The following is a 16,292-nucleotide window of genomic DNA, read 5'->3' on the forward strand; positions in this document are numbered from 1 at the left end:
TAGAAAACCTAGCACTTACTCCTTTCTTAATTGTGTTTTGGTGCCTTTCTTCTAACTTCTTTCTGTCCTTCCTACTATCCTTCCAGGTCTCTAATGATTACTATTCTATTCTGTTCTCTACAAGATTGATATATTACAAATTACTAAACTTTAAATCCCAGCTTCTTTATCTGAAAAAAAGATGAAAATATTAATATTTTTCTTTTTTCTTTTTGGTCAGTTATAGGGCTTGAACTCTGGGCCTGGGCACTGTTCCTCAGTTCTTCAGCTCAAGGCTAGTGCTTTACCACTTGAGCTATTGTGCCACTTCCAGTTTTCTCTGGGGGGGTGGTTATTGGAGATAAGAGTCTCACAGAATTTGAACTGTGATCCTCAGATTTCAGCTTCAGCCTCTTTAGTAGCTAGGATAACAGGTGTGAGCCACTGGTGCCCACTACTCCTCTAATTTTTTGGGTTTTTTGGTCGGTCGTGGGGCTTAAACTCTAGGCCTGGGCGCTGTCCCTGAGCCCTTTAGCTCAAGGCTAGCACTCTACTACTTGAGCCACAGTGCCACTTCAGGCCTTTTCTGTTTATGTGGTGCAGAGGAATCGAGCCCAGGGCCTCATGCATGGGAGGCAAGCACTCTACCACTGAGCCATCTTCCCAGCCCCATCCTCTAAATTTTTTAAGGAATCAAATGATTTGATAAATGTAAACTGTCTGGTGACGCACCTGGCATTTTAAGTTTTTTAATCTTCCTCCTTATTTTTATTTTGATCATCACATTAAGCCAGCTAGAGAAGTCATACTTTATCAAAATGAGCCATCACTTGAAAAATTTAACAGCCTCCAGATGTGGGAGGAATTCTTCATCATATATTTCTAGGTATATGCAGCTCTCTCTTCTAGGTCTAGATTAGGAACACACATGTGAGATAACAGAGGGAGAAACAGACATAAATAGCAAAAAGAGGCCCAGTATTACATTAATTACCAAAAATACATTTTGATGGCTTAATAAGTTCAGGACACAGTGGTAGGAATATCTAAGACAGACAAAGCATAATTCTGATTTTTGGAAGGCTTAAGGAAAGAGCTTATTAAATATAGATGGTAACTGGAGAAGTGGAGGCTATATGAACTAGTTAATGTGAAGTTTCAAAGAAGTAGTTTTAGTTATCTTTCAAAGAAGTAGTTTTAGTTATCTGGTAGGACTTGGGAGAAATGGACGCTGGCTTGACTGGATGAACTGCACCAGAGGTCAGATTCATAGGTCAATTGTTGATCACTGCTCAGAGTCTTAGGGTTAGAAGAGATGTTGGCAGGACTACATCATTGACAAGAAGTTATGAGGCCTGTGCATCTGTTGTTCCCAGTACAAAGTCACTGATCTTGGCTGGTTAATTCATTCTTTTTTTTTTTTTTTTTTTTGTCGGTCGTGGGGCTTGAACTCTGGGCCTGGGCTCTGTCCCTCAGCTCTTCAGCTCAAGGCGAGCGCTCTACCACTTGAGCTACAGCGCCACTTCTGGTTTTCTGGTGGTTTATTGGAGATAGGAGTCTCACGGTCTCTCCTGCCCGGGCTGGCTTTGAACCGCGATCCTCAGATCTCAGCCTCCTGAGTAGCTAGGATTACAGGCGTGAGCCACCAGCACCCGGCGGTTAATTCATTCTTATATTGACTCATATTTCCCTCTGTGTGATATCCCTTATAAAATCTAATTCAACCTAGTTACTTGGGAGACAGGGTCAAGAAGTTCAAGGTTTGAAGCCAAGCTGGGCTAAAGTTACCAGTGAGACCCTACCTGAAACAAACAAAATCCCCCAAAACTAAAAGTAAAATGATGGGGGGAGGGTGTTAATGGCTTATATGGTAGAGCACTTGTCTAACAAGAGGCCCTGGGTTCAACTCTAAGTAACACACACACACACACACACACACACACACACACACACACACACACTGATTTCTACAATGTAATCCTTTAAATATTTGAAGTTATATCTTAATTCTAATTTTTTAAAGTATTTACCATGGAAAATGTTCAAACCACCACAAAAAAAAAAGCAGAGAGAATAAGGTGACTCTAATAATAATAATAATGTGGTGTACATTTCCAAAAGCTGGAAGAAAGGATTTCAAAAGTATTTGGCCCAGTTACGGCTCACGGTTGTAATCCACCTCCCCCCCCCCCCCAATCTCAGTCTTCTGTGTAGTTTGGGATGAAAGGCGTGCATCACTGCATCCAGTTGAGACAAGGGTCTTGAGAAGAGGGTGTCGTTAACTTTTTTTCTCTCTAGGCTGGCCTCCAACTGCAGTGCTCCAGGTCCTCAGCCTGGCATGTAGCTATGGTTACAGATCTAAGCCACTGGCATGGGGCTAAGGCTTTTTAAAGGAGTGACCAAGCGGAGGTCAAGAAGGGAGAAGTAAGCAGAGGGCTCAAGTGGGCTGGAAAGGAAGGTTTGGTCCATTCTGAATGGTGGTCCTTCAGAATGGGGCAGGAGAATCGTCTCCGGTGTGGACGTTTGGAGGCACCCTGTGGCATAAAAACAATCCATTCTCAAAGGGCCTGAGCCCCAGCGCATCTCCCCGGCTCCCAGCCTTTGACCTCCGGGTAGCTCGCCGGCTGCCTCAACGCCCTTTAAAATCGCGGGTTGTCAATCCCCGCTGCCTCTGCCCCACCCCGCCCCTCAGCTCCCACCCCCGCGCCAGGCGTTGGTTGGTTTCACCCAGGCTCCGCCCCCGCCGCTCTGGCTCCGCCCCCGCCGCCCTGGCTCCGCCCCTCCGCCCTGGCTCCGCCCCCAGAAGCCGGCGCCTCGACGTCCGCCCTGGGCATTATTTGATGACGCATTATCCTGGTGGCGGAAGGCGGAAGGTGCCGGCTTCTCGGGGAAGGCGAAGTTCATTCCCGGTGCCCGCCCCCCTGGCCGGGTCCCTCCGGTGGAGGAAACGGGAAAAGTGGAGGTCCCGGGCCGATCCGCAGGGAAGCGTCGCCTCTGCCCCGCCGTCCCCGCACCATGGACACGGTACCAGCCACCGTGCCGTCTGTCACTGCCTCTGCGGGGGATCCGGAGCTTCTGGGCCCCCTGTCGGTGCTGTACGCCGCCCTCATAGCCAAGCTCCTGGAGGTGACGGTCCCCGCACCCGGGGGGCGGGGGGACACCCCCGGCTCGGGCGGGCAGGCGGAGGGCGGAAGGACGGACGGGCCGACCGACGGACAGGCGAACGAGATGGCCCCCCGATCGAGAGGGCGAAGAAGCGGCGGGCAGGATGTTTCTGGGCTCTTTAACGAGGGCTTGTACCTGTCATTTGAGAAGCTTATTTATTTATTTATTTATTTGTAACGGAGCACAGCGTCCGGCGCTGTGTCAGGTTCTAGAATGCAGTCGCAATCCAAACAGCGTAATGTCCTGTGGGGGGGATGGGCCAGTCTGACAGTTAGCAGGCCACGACAAACCGGCCGGGTGATGTTATAACCGGCTAGGTGCTGTCGTAACGCACTGTCTCTGAGGAAACAGTTAAGGCACCGAGTTTTACCTAGGACAGTTACCTTCGGAGCAGTCTAGCTGGACCAAGTTATCAAAAGTTGGCTGACAAAATTCTTGTCCATTTATCCAATGTTTATACATGTTAAGAGCCCCTAACCAATGTTTAAGAACAAAACGCCTGGAGGTCTTTCGTGCACCTTTTATACATTGAAGTCATGTCATGGTGCTTCGTGTGAATGTAGCATGAGAAGAGCTTTGTATAGACAGGTAGCATTTCTATTTCTCAGTGATGAAATGTGATAACACCTCTTCCATCTAACTAGAAGTCAAACCTATCAGATTTTATTTTTTAAAATAATTTATGGAAGGTCAAGTTTAGGTTACTGGCAGACTTCTAATTGGCTTCTTCAGATCCATTGATTTAAATGTAACCAGTCTGTTGGAATTTTATTGTTGAAATTCTATTTGTATATATACCTGTTAACTAATCGGTAAATTGTAATAAATATATTTGCAATCATTAAAAAAAAGTTGAGTGAACTTACTCAGCACTTGTTTATATAAGAGTAGAATGGAATGAAGATATAAACTCTTAGAGGAATGACACGTTAATTGGGCTTTTCAGTATCATGTTGTTTTTTGGTTTTATTTGTACCCATAAATAATATCTATTATACATTAACATGTGTGTGTGTGCACGCACGCGCACCCTTGCTTGCTTGCTTGCTTCCATTCCCTCCCATCTCTTCACCCCACCTCCACTCCCTTTTTCTATTGGAGTTTTCTGCCCAGACTGGGGCCTTTGAACTGTGATCCTTAGATCTCAGCCTCCCCAGTAGCTCTTACAGGTGTAAACCACCAACACTTGCTTGTATGTCTCCCCCTTCCCTTCCTTTCCTCTCCCTTCACTTTTTTTGTAATAATAATGAATCTAAGAGCAAAGTACAATCCAAGGCATTTCGGCCATCTATTAGCTTATTGCGAACTGGAAATATAACTTAAAAGATGGTTAGATTTATTATACTTCAAAACAATGCAAGCCAAACAGGACAGGGCCTTGCTCTTTATTGAAACAGGAACTATTTGAGAAGATTTTTGAAGTGGTGGTTTTCTGAGTTTGGTTTAGAATGTAGAAGGCTTTGTTGTAAATGTAAGGTTCCCCATTTATTTTGTCTAACATGTCTATTTCAGCTAGTTGCCACTTTGCCTGATGATGTTCAGCCTGGTCCTGATTTCTATGGACTACCATGGAAGCCTGTGGTTCTCACTGCCCTCCTGGGAATAGTTTCATTTGCCATTTTCTTCTGGAGAACTGTTCTTGTCGTGAGTAAATTAAGTGAATATATACTTTGATTCATAAAAACATGGAATATTTTGTAATCAGACCTTTTCACTGATATTTTAAGTTACTGACATAAAACATAAAATGGCTAAATTCAGATTAACCTTGTAAAATAATTTACTGTAGTTTTTGTGTTGATAAACACCTACGAGAACAGTGGATATATAATCTCAATAGAAAAACCAATTTGTAAAACTCTCCTATTAAAATTTAAAGGATTAAGTAGATGAATATGCACATGTTAGTGCTTTGGGGGATTTTTTTTTTTTTTTTTTTTTTTGGTGTGGGTCCTGGAGCTTGAACTCAGGGACTTTGGCACTGTCCCTGAGCTTTTGTAGCTAAGCTAGCCACTCAACCACTTAAGCAACAGCTCTAGTTCTAGCTTTTTTGGTAGCTAATCAGAAATAAGGAGGTTCATGGGCTTTCTTGCCCCTACTGGCTTCAAACTATGGTCTTCATATATCAGCCTCCTGAGTAGCTAGGATTACAGGTGCCCTGTAGCTTTGGGAATTTTTATAGCCATTCTGAAGAGTAGTTTAATACTATCAGAAACCTTGAAAATGGGATAGGATATATAAAAGCATTGCATATTATCCTGTCTAGTAATCTATCTTAAAAAGAGATGAGTAATCTTACATTTAAAAACCTTGTATAAGAATGTTCAATATAACAGTGTTTATTAGAGTGAGAACTTGACACAACATAAATAACCCCCATTAGGGATTATTGTACATCCATACAATGGGGTATTATTAGACAACTTTTTATGTTTCAAAGACATGGAGACACAGAAAATGCTCATAACAAAGTGAAGTAAAAAAAAAAGTAATGTAATTAGGGAAATGTAATTAGGGAAAATTATTGTGTATAAATGAACTTTGTAGACAAAAAGCTTTCAGGTTGAAACTTTGTGTCTCAGCATTAGATGAAAAGTATCCATTTCTAACACTATTTTGTTTTTTTGTTTTGTTTTTGGGTCTGGTCATGGGGCCTGAACTCTGGGCTTGGGTGCTGTCCTTCAGCTCTTCAGCTCAAGGCTAGCGCTCTATCACTTGAGCCACAGCACCACTTCCGGCTTTTTTCTTTTTGCTTATGTGGTGCTGAGGAATCGAACCCAGGGCCTCATGCATGCAAGGCAAGCGCTCTACCACTGAGCCACTTTCCCAGCCCCTTCTAACACTATTTTTTCCTAATTATTTTATCAGATCTATCATTGTTAATAAGATTTGTCTCCTATACAGTTGACTGTAAATATTACTTAAAAAGAAGAGCCTTTGTGGTTCTAGTGGTAGAGCGCTAGCCTTGAGCTGAAGAGCTGAGGGACAGCGCCCAGGCCCAGAGTTCAGGCCCCACAACCGGACCCAAAAAAAAAAAAAAAAGAAGGGCCTTCTGTTTGGGTGTGGTATTGGTAATTCAGACCTATAATCCTGGCACCAGGCAAGCTGGGGCAGGAGTATCACAAGTTCAAGGCCAGACTAATTTCTGGGTCAGTATGTAGATAGCGAGTTTCAGGATTATATGGTGGGATCCTGCTTAAAACAAACAACAAAAACAAGGACAAAAAAAAATACTTTATTACAAAGATTTCTTTTGCCTGGATTCTCTGAGGGCTTTTCTAACCTCGTTGAAATTTTCTTCCAGTATGGCAGAAAAGAACAGAAGGGTAATTGGAAGTGGTAATTGGAGTGTATTTCTCATTCTTGTTTCTCCTATCTCAAGAACTGTAATATCCATTTCGGTCTGCACTATGCCATGTAGGCTCTGTGTCCTAACTACTGCTCCTCCAGTCTCAGCATTTCCTTGTGGAATCATAGTCCTTGCCTTGGAAGACTGCCTTTGCTTCGTTGTTTTTTCCCCTGCTTGTTAGTTTGGTGAAAGGGAGCAAAGAAAGTATATTACTGTAGGAACATTAGTGCTAAGTGTCCAAATATACTAACGTTAGAGGAATAGCCATTTATTTCTCCATATAGGAGTTTTCTGTGAATGCATTTTCCTATATTGATATTTATTACAAGTGGTGTCTTAGATACTCAATGCTGAAATGCCATGGGTGTGAATATTCCATCACCATTTGTAACATTTGAAAGGAGAAATCTAATTGAAGTTATGAGGAAGTGTAGCAATACTTTTTAACTAGTTAATACTTAGGACTTATTATCCTAGAATTCATTGCTATCCTTGGAGATTCTGTTTTCGCCCTATCAAGATGTCACCTGTCAATTCTCTTTTCCCTTTTACATCTATCATACTGGTTTTAGTGGTATGTGAAATCACCTGATCTAGATCATGTCTAAATTCAGCCAGTAGCCAACTTCTTTCCCCTTTTAAAATTAGCATATATTAATGATATAAGTGGTTTCACTGTACTATTTCCATACATGTATATAATGTACATTGGTCAAATTCACCCACTATTAGTCTTTCTTACCCTCTCTCCCCCCTTTAAAAACAAATTTTATAGGTAACACCCCTCTTCACCCTCTCCTTTTACCTCTTTGTTTTCTCCTCTCCTTACCACAGGTAGTCCCCCCACCCATATTGCAGTCTTGTTCAGTTTTTTAAAAAATAGGTTTATATTCCACATATGAGAAACAGTATGTAATATTTGTCTTTCTCTCTGACTTTTTTCACTTAACATGATTTCCAAATTCATCCATTTTCCTTCAAACAACATTATTTCATTCTTCTTTACAGCTGAATAACACTTCTTTGTACATAAGCACTACATTTTCTTTATCCATTCATTAGTTGATTGATACCTAGGTTGATTCAATAGCTTTGCTCTTATGAATAACACTGCTATAAATTGGTGCACATATAATCTCTATTTTATCCTAACTTACATTCCTTTGGATGTATGTCAGGGAATGATATAGCAGCATCATGTAGTGGTTCTATTTTCATTTTTTTAAGGAATGTATTTACTGATATCCATAGTGGTTGTACTAATTTACATTCTCATCAGAAGTGTGTAAAGGTTCCCCATATCTTCAGTATTTATTGTTGTTTCTTGAAAATTGTCATTCTGACTAAAGTGAGATAGTATTTTAATGTAGTTTTGATTTGTATTTCCTTTATTGTTAAGGTTGTTGAACTATTTCTTCATGTACTTATTGGCCATTTTATACTTCTTTTGAGAACTATGTTCAATTGGCTTGCCCATTTATTAATTGGATTTTTTGAGTGTTTAATTTTTGGAACTCTTTATATGTTGGATATTCTCTATCCAGTGGATAGGTGGCAATTTTTTTTTAAAATACTCTGTAGGTTGCCTTTTGATTCTAGTAATTGCTTCCTTTGCTATGTAGGAGCTTTTTAATTGGGCACAATCCCATTTGTCAATTCTTGTTCTTATTTCCTATATTTTTGGAGTCCTGTCAGAAAGGTGTTACTTCTGCCTGTATTTTCAAAGGTCTTCCCTCATTCTTCCTTTAGTATTTTCATACTTTAGGCCATAAATTTAGATGTTGATCCATTTTGAATTTATTTTTTATAGGATAAGAAATGTGTCTAGCTTCAATCTCTCACATGTAAACATCAAATTCACATGTGACTATCCCAGCACCATTTGTTGAAGAAGCTGTCCTTTTTTCAACACATTTTTGGTGCTTTTGTAGAAAATAAGATAGCTGTAGTTATGTAGACTCATATCTGGATTTTTAAATTCTGTGCCACTGTTCTGTGTATCTGTTTTGGTGCCACTAACATGCTGTTTGTTACTATGGTTTTGTAATGTAATTTGAGATTAGGAATTGTGATACTTTCAATATTACTCTTATTCCTCAACATTGTTTTGAGAACTGGCCACTGGTGGTTCATGCCTATAATCCTAGCTACTCAGGAGGCTGAGACCTGAGAATAGTGGTTTGAAGCCAGCCTGGGCAGAAAGTCTTTGAGACTCTGGTTGCCACTTAAATAACAGAAAAAGCCAGAAGTGGCATTGTAGCTCAAGTGGTAGAGTGCTAACCTTGAGCAAAAGGAGCTCAGGGATACCACTCAGGCCGAGTTCAAGGCTGAGGACTGGAATAAAAAGGTGGTTTTGATTATTCAGGGTCCATATGAATTTTAAGATTAATTTTTCAGGCTGGGAGGTGGCTAGTGGTAGAGTGGTGGAGTGCTTGCTCACATGCATGAGGCCCTGGGTTCAATTCCTCAGCATCATATAAAAAAAGTGGGAAGTGGCACTGTGGCTCAATTAGTAAAGCACTAGCCTTGAGTTGAAGAGCTGAGGGACAGCGCCCAGGCCCAGAGTTCAAGCCCCACAACCACCACCAAAACCAACAACAACAAAAAGATTAATATTTCTATTTCTGTGAAGAATGACATTTGGATTTTTCTGCAATTGCATCAAATTTATTGATTGTTTTCAGTAGCATAGCCATTTCATAGTATTAATTTTACCAATCCATGAATATGGAAGTTTTTTCCATCTTCTAATATTTTTAGTTATCATTGTAGAGGTTTTTTTATCCTTTTGTTAGGCTTATTCTTAGTTATTTAATATTTTTGAGGCTTTTATAAATGGGATTGTTTTCCTGATTTCTTTCTCAGTCTGTCAGTCTGTTCATTATTGGCATACAGAAAAGTTACTGATTTTTTTTATTTTTTTTATTTATTTTTTGGTGGGTTGTGGGCTTGAACTAGTGCACTGTCCCTGCACTATTCAGCTCAAGGCGAGCGCTCTACTGCTTGAGCCACAGTGCCACTTCTGGTTTTCTAGTGGTTTTATTAGAGATAAGAGTCTCACAGGGCTGGGAAGGTGGCTCAGTGGTAGAGCACTGGCCTTGCATGCTCGAGGCCCTGGGTTCGATTCCTCAGCACCACATAAGAAAAAAGCCGGAAGTGATGCTGTGGCTCAAGTGGTAGAGCACTAGCCTTGAGCTGAAGAGCTGAGGGACAGTGCCCAGGCCCAGAGTTCAGGCCCCACGACCGGACCCCCAAAAAACAAAACAAAACAAAAAAGAGTCTCACAGACATTCTTGCTCAGGCTGGCTTTGAACCGTGATCCTCAGATCTCAGCCTCCTGAGTAGCTAGGATTACAGGGATCTTATTTTATTTGTATTTCTTTGTGTTTTTTTGGCCAGTAGCTGACTTTAAATATAATTTATGTTTTCTGGTGAGTGAAAGAGGAATGTTTTTGTAAAAAGATTCTGCCCTTTTGTTTTCTCAATTTTTTTTTTGTTGGTCGAGGGATTTGAACTCTGGACTTGGGCGCTGTCCCTGGGCTCTTCAGGTCAAAGCCAGCGCTCTACCGCTTGAGCCACCATGCCACTCCAGTTTTCTAGTGGTTTATTGGAGATAAGAGTCTCATGGACGTTGCTGCCCAGGCTGTCTTTGAACTGTATTCCTCAGATCTCAGCTTCCTGAGTAACTAGGATTACAGGCGTGAGCCACCAGTACCCAGCATTCAATTTTTTTGAACAGTCATTGTTTCCAGACTTTATTCTGGCTATTGGGGGTTGACAAATAAGTGAAATTGATTAAATAAAGTATTAATATATTTTTATGAAGGTAGTAACTACTTTTTTATTAAAAGTTAAGTTTTCATGTCATAAGATTGTAATCATTAGGTATGTCTTTAGCTGTAAAGTAAAATGTTTATGTTTTGTTTGTGTCTTGAAGCTGTCTATGGTATATCAATATCAATGAAATCTAAAATGATTTTTTTATTTTTCTGTATTTTTTAATCCTCTAGATTTATTATCCTGAACCAAATGGTTATTCTTAGTTGTTATACTTTAATTGTATTAATAATAATAAACTTCTGTTTATCAAATGTTTGACATCAAATTGAATTTTATCTCTCTCCTAGGTAAAGAATAGAGTATATCAAGGTAAATTTTTAGACTTGTTTTATGCTCTTATCCATTGTATTGGTTTTGATACGAGTTTGGGGGGGCAGAACTATAGTTTGAACCCAGGACGTCAAGCCTGTTAGCAGGTACTTATCACTTGAGCCATGCTTCTAGCACTGATTTTTGCTGGTTGGTTTTTGAGATAAGGTTTCACTTACTGCCTAGGCATACACCTGTGTGTGAACCAGCTATGCTAGGCTTTTAATGTATCTAGGACAACAGGTGTGCACCACCACATACAGCTCTCTTCATTGAACAAGTGGTCTCTCAAACTTTTCTGCTAGACTGGCCTCAAGCTAAGATTTTTCCAATCAGCTTCCCAACTAGTTAGGCGTGTGTCACACCTCTGTGCCCTGTTTATAAGACGGTTTTATGTAAGTTAGAAGTAAGTTGGATTTTTTGGGGGGGACACTATTAGAGTTTTAACTTAACAGCCTTATACTTAAATGCTTACCACTTGAGCCATACTCCCAGCTCTCTTTACTTTTTATTTATATGATTTAGTTCATACATTTCTCTCTGATGAAGAAATTTTTATGCCCTTACTGCTATTACTAGCTTGCTTTTTAAAGGCAAAATAGATATGTTAAGATGTTCTTTTACTTCATAGTGGTAGACTACATGTGTTTGCTGTTAATATGTTTAATAATTTAATTTTATTTATCCATAATAATCTTATGGATTTTTCACTTTTAGTCACCGAAGAACAAATTTCTGAAAAGTTGAAGACTATCATGAAAGAAAATGCAGAACTGTTACAAAAATTGTCAAATTATGAACAGAAGGTATAATTACTCTTTTAGTCTTTTCCCTCTAGTTCTAACTTGAATTATTTCCATATGTCTTACAGTTTGGTTATTGTATTTTTTCAAATTGTATTTTCTCTTTCCAGTATTTCCTGTAAGCCATTCTAACACTGTAAACAGTCAATAAATTTATAGAGCTCTGTTTTTTTCTATAAAGAGCCACCTACTTGGAAATAAGTTTTGGTAGCACCATAATTTTTCCTAATTCTAAATGTTTTATTTTATGTAGATCAAAGAATCAAAGAAGCATGTTCAAGAAACTAAGAAACAAAATATGATTCTTTCTGATGAAGCAATTAAATATAAGGTAAAAGTTTCTTGCCATTTGGGGATTTTTTTTTTTTTTTTTTTTGTCGGTCATGGGGGCTGAACTCTGGGCCTGGGCGTGCTGTCCCTCAGCTCTTCAGCTCAAGGCTAGCACCCTACCAACTGAGCCATAGTGCCACTTCTGGCTTTTTTTTTCTGCTTATGTGGTGCTGAGGAATTGAACCTGGGCCTTCATACATGTGAGGCAAGCACTCTACCACTGAGCCAACTTCCCAGCACTGGGGATATGTTTTAAAAGCAAAAATAAATGTTAGTAAGTAATTTTTACTGTAATTTCAATATTTTGGATTTTTTTTTTAAGGATAAAATCAAGACACTTGAACAAACCAATGAAATTCTGGATGACAGAGCCAAAAATCTCCGTGTTATGTTAGAAACAGAGAGAGAACAGAATATCAAGAATCAAGACTTGGTAAGTGGGCTGGGAAGGTGGCTCAGTGGTAGAGCGCTTGCCTTGCATGCATGAGGCCCTGGGTTCGATTCCTCAGCACCACATAAGCAAAAAGAAAAAAGCCGGAAGTGGCGCTGTGGCTCAAGTGGTAGAGTACTAGCCTTGAGCTGAAGAGCTGAGGGACAGCGCCCAGGCCCAGAGTTCAGGCCCCACGACCGGACCCAAAAAAAAAATTAAAAAAAAAAAAAAAAGACTTGGTAAGTGTTCTACTGCTAATGGTTACTGTAATAGGGCTTTTGAATTATTTTGGAGATTAAGTTGAATTTTTCCTATGCTGTTAATTTAAAGTAATATTAGGGTATGGAAGGTGAATCTACTGCTCACCTTGTAAAATTTTAAGTACTAATTCAATGTTACTTTTAATGAGCCTAGAAAGTGTTTTTACATTCAACCCTCTTTTATTTTCCAGTGGATCGATTCTGCCCTCTAAAGCATAGTGAACAGCTAAGAAACTACCACTTAGTTGTCATTGTATTTTATTTCGTTTTATTAAAAAGTATCTTTTTCCGGTAAACTTTTTAGTTTATAATTACATAAAAGTAGTTTTAAAGCCGGTGGCTCACACCTGTGTACTTTGCACAGCTAAGGAGTCAAGACTTACCTCCTTGAGGCAGTTAGTATCTTCATAAATGTTTTGGAATTCTTCTGTATGTGAGATTGTCTATTCTCCTCCTGTTCTACCAATTTTAATTTAAGCAAGAGAAATGTAACACAACTTCAGGGTTTTCTTCTATCACTAGTGGAAAAAACTAAAAGTAAAATACAAACTAACTACTGATGTGAACTATTTCATTTGAAAGTGTTTTCATTTTCTTTTATGTTTTTGGTGTTCACCCCACTACATTATCTCCTAACCAAGAAGGTTGTAGATACTATGAAATATTTATAATCTCACTTATTTTCCTTTAACCCCTGATTTTTTTTGTGTAGACCCAAACTGGATTTCTTTCTTTCTTTCTTTCTTTTTTTTTTTTTTTTTTTTTTTTTTGTTGGTCATGGGGCTTGAATTCTGGGTCTGATAGCTGTCCCTCAGCTATTCAGCTCAAGGCGTGAGTACTCTACCACTTGAGCCACAGTGCCACTTCTGGTTTTCTGGTGGTTTAATTGGAGATACGAGTTTCATGACTTTGCCTGCCCAGGCTGGCTTTGAACCACAATCCTCTGAACTCAGCCTCCTGAGTAGCTAGGATTATAGGCGTGAGCCACCGGCACCGGCTTGGATTTCTTTTATCTGGAATGCATAGGATGGCTCAAGATATGTTTGGTAATATTTCTTCATTTTAGCTTATATGTACATAATTTAACTGAAATTCAATGAGTTTTGTATTATATTTTCACCTGGCAGATACTGGAAAAAAAGAAATCTATCGAGAAGTTAAAAGATGTTATTTCAGTGAGTGCCTCAGAATTTTCAGAGGTAAAGCTGCCTATATTCCTGTACAATATCAATACTTTTTGTTTTGAAAAAGAGCACAGATTTCATGTGTGCCTAAATGTGCAAAAATGAAAACTGTGATGTTTGGGAAAATGTAACTTATTTTTCTTTGGAATTATCTTAGTAATTAGAGTGTTTTACATTAGGTTCAAATTGCCCTCAGTGAAGCTAAGCTCAGTGAAGAGAAAGTAAAGTCTGAATGTCATCGGGTTCAAGAAGAAAATGCTAGACTAAAGAAGAAGAAACAGCAGGTAAAGAAGAGTTCATGTCATGGATAGTATAAACTATAAAAACAGTTGTCATTACATCTCAGTGATCTTTACTCAGAATTGCTTTTAAGGAAAGATAGTATTCATGGAGGGACCTGTTCTTAGATTTTTTTTCTGTCTGTTTTGTGCTTTTCTGTTCTGTACAAGTTACTACAGCTCTCAGTGTTTAGTCTTTATGTTTTCAAACACCAGTCAGTATAACTTGAGTAATCTCTGAGGGCTTTTTAGAACAAAGACACTCTTGAGTAATTACTGCTTCTCTGGCTAAGGAGGTTATTTGACCTGGTGTCTGGATTTAGTACTCAGTAAGGGGCCAGTCATTCCTACTGGAAATAAAGTATTTGAATTAGAAACAGTTTTCTGAAGGATACAGTAAATGGGGCCAACCTGTTTGAGAACTCTTGACTTTTTTACTGACTCCCATAATGCAGGTCTTGGTCCCTCATTAGTGACCAAGAAGAGATTGTTTTCCTGTTCTTCTGTCTCATTTACATGATCCTGATGTCTCCCATGCAAAATATCTAACCCATAATAATTCATGTGTTTTTAATTTTCAGTTGCAGCAAGAAATTGAAGACTGGAGCAAATCACATGCTGAGCTCAGTGAGCAAATCAAATCATTTGAGAAGTCCCAGAAAGATTTAGAAGTAGCTCTTACTCATAAAGATGATAATATTAATGTAAGTTTATTCTCATTATGCATGCTTAGCATCACAGATTCTTCCGAAATATACCAAATTAAAATTCAGAAGCTCTTGCCCATTTGTGCTTCTTTTTTAGGCTTTGACTAATTGTATTACACAATTGAATCGGTTAGAGTGTGAATTTGAATCGGAGGATCAAAATAAAGGAGGAAATGAGTCAGATGAATTGGCGAATGGAGAGGTGGGAGGTAAGATCAGTCTCAGGAAGGTTAAACTCTTTTTATCCTCGTGTTTAAGTACACTGATTCTATGTGTCAGCTGGATGAATATCTTCTTAAGCTTTAAAGTTGTAGACACTATCACTGGACATATAGATATGTCTGTCTTTATTTGGCAGAAGTGGCTGCTGAGTTGTAGTGTGGCAGTTAAGCATACAGAAGGTACTGACTGTATTTTCTCATCCCATTGAGAACTAGATACCTATGCCAGAACTGCATTAGTTATGTCTTTTACCTGTAAATATTGAACACTGTTGGAGAAACTTGTTTCTTCTCAGGTTTATGGAGATATTAATACTCATGTGTCTATACTTCTATGCTTCTAAGGCCCACAACTCATTTCAAAGTCCTGGGGTTAGAATCATAATCTAATGCTATAAAAGCAAAGGTGTAGGGTGGCCAGAAACTAGAGAGTAGTGTGTGTACTTATGAGGAAAATAACTCCTGATGTTGTTTCTTGGGTTGATGAATGCTTTAAACCACACCTCGTAGAAGATTCAAGGGCAGAACAGAAAAGTGAATCTTAAGTAAAACACTTGCCCAGGTTGAGTTATGCCTGAGAGAGAAGAAAGGACTTTATTCTTACACATGTCTTCTTGCTTAAGGTCAACATTTTTTATTGTACGAACAGAACTTTTTCTTCTAAGTTTGTAATTCTGTTAAAGTCAGTTTTGTTGGTTGGTTGTTTTTTTTCTCCAGTGTTTAAACATAATCGTTATTTAGTTTTAAGGAAGTCAAGAAAATATCGAGTTGAAAAAGCAAGGGAAGAAAAAGCAGTTACTACCTATGTTTTTCAGGTGGCCGGAGTGAGAAGATAAAAAATCAAATTAAGCAGATGATGGATGTTTCTCGGGTAGGTCCTTTTTATAGAGTTGAATTAGTGTCTGAATTCTTACCATGCCTCACTTGTAAGAATACATCTGTCTTCTGCAATTTTTAGACACAAACTGCAATATCAGTAGCTGAAGAGGATCTAAAACTTTTACAACTTAAACTAAGAGCCTCGATGTCCACTATATATACCCTGGAAGGTAGGTTCTTCTTGAGAAGAAATTCCCACATGCTGGAAGATATAGACTAGGTTCTTCCTTTCATGCTTCTCAACCCACCCAGCACTTAGCTCAACCAAGTTCTCCAGTCCTCTGCACACATATAAAGGTAACTGTTTTATCCTTTATAGAACAAATAAAGAAATTGGAAGATGATCGCAGTGCACTGCAGTTCACTAAAGTTGGACTGGAAGATGAGTGCAAAACTCTGAGGCAGAAAGTTGAGATTCTTAATGAACTCTACCAGCAGAAGGAAATGGCTCTGCAAAAGTAAGGTTTCACTTCATGTTGTTTACGTTTACATTATTGTTCACATTATCACTACCACTCAGTGGATTAGTTATTTTTGAATAGGCTCTCCAACTTGGGT

At 39.2% G+C, this 16,292-nt stretch overlaps 1 protein-coding gene across 5 annotated transcripts in view; it reads left to right on the forward strand.

Moving 5' to 3' along the window:
• Mia3 (MIA SH3 domain ER export factor 3) overlaps window positions 1-16,292 on the forward strand; it is a 48,991-nt gene that overhangs the window by 22,562 nt on the left and 10,137 nt on the right. For 4 of the 5 annotated variants that reach the window (XM_070022777.1, XM_070022778.1, XM_070022780.1 and 1 more), the window contains exons 7-18: window positions 4,657-4,788; window positions 10,621-10,642; window positions 11,360-11,448; window positions 11,699-11,776; window positions 12,098-12,208; window positions 13,593-13,664; window positions 13,829-13,933; window positions 14,509-14,631; window positions 14,732-14,843; window positions 15,671-15,726; window positions 15,814-15,904; window positions 16,054-16,192. In XM_070022777.1, coding sequence (XP_069878878.1) covers window positions 4,657-4,788; window positions 10,621-10,642; window positions 11,360-11,448; window positions 11,699-11,776; window positions 12,098-12,208; window positions 13,593-13,664; window positions 13,829-13,933; window positions 14,509-14,631; window positions 14,732-14,843; window positions 15,671-15,726; window positions 15,814-15,904; window positions 16,054-16,192 — 1,130 coding nt within the window. Of the gene's footprint in view, window positions 1-2,844; window positions 3,106-4,656; window positions 4,789-10,620; window positions 10,643-11,359; window positions 11,449-11,698; window positions 11,777-12,097; window positions 12,209-13,592; window positions 13,665-13,828; window positions 13,934-14,508; window positions 14,632-14,731; window positions 14,844-15,670; window positions 15,727-15,813; window positions 15,905-16,053; window positions 16,193-16,292 lie in introns of those variants that run through there. The other variant, XM_070022781.1, reaches the window with a different exon arrangement.

This window comes from Dipodomys merriami, unplaced genomic scaffold (genome assembly GCF_024711535.1).
Source record: "Dipodomys merriami isolate MVZ:Mamm:240054 unplaced genomic scaffold, mDipMer1.0.p SCAF_153, whole genome shotgun sequence".
Taxonomy (NCBI): domain Eukaryota; kingdom Metazoa; phylum Chordata; class Mammalia; order Rodentia; family Heteromyidae; genus Dipodomys; species Dipodomys merriami.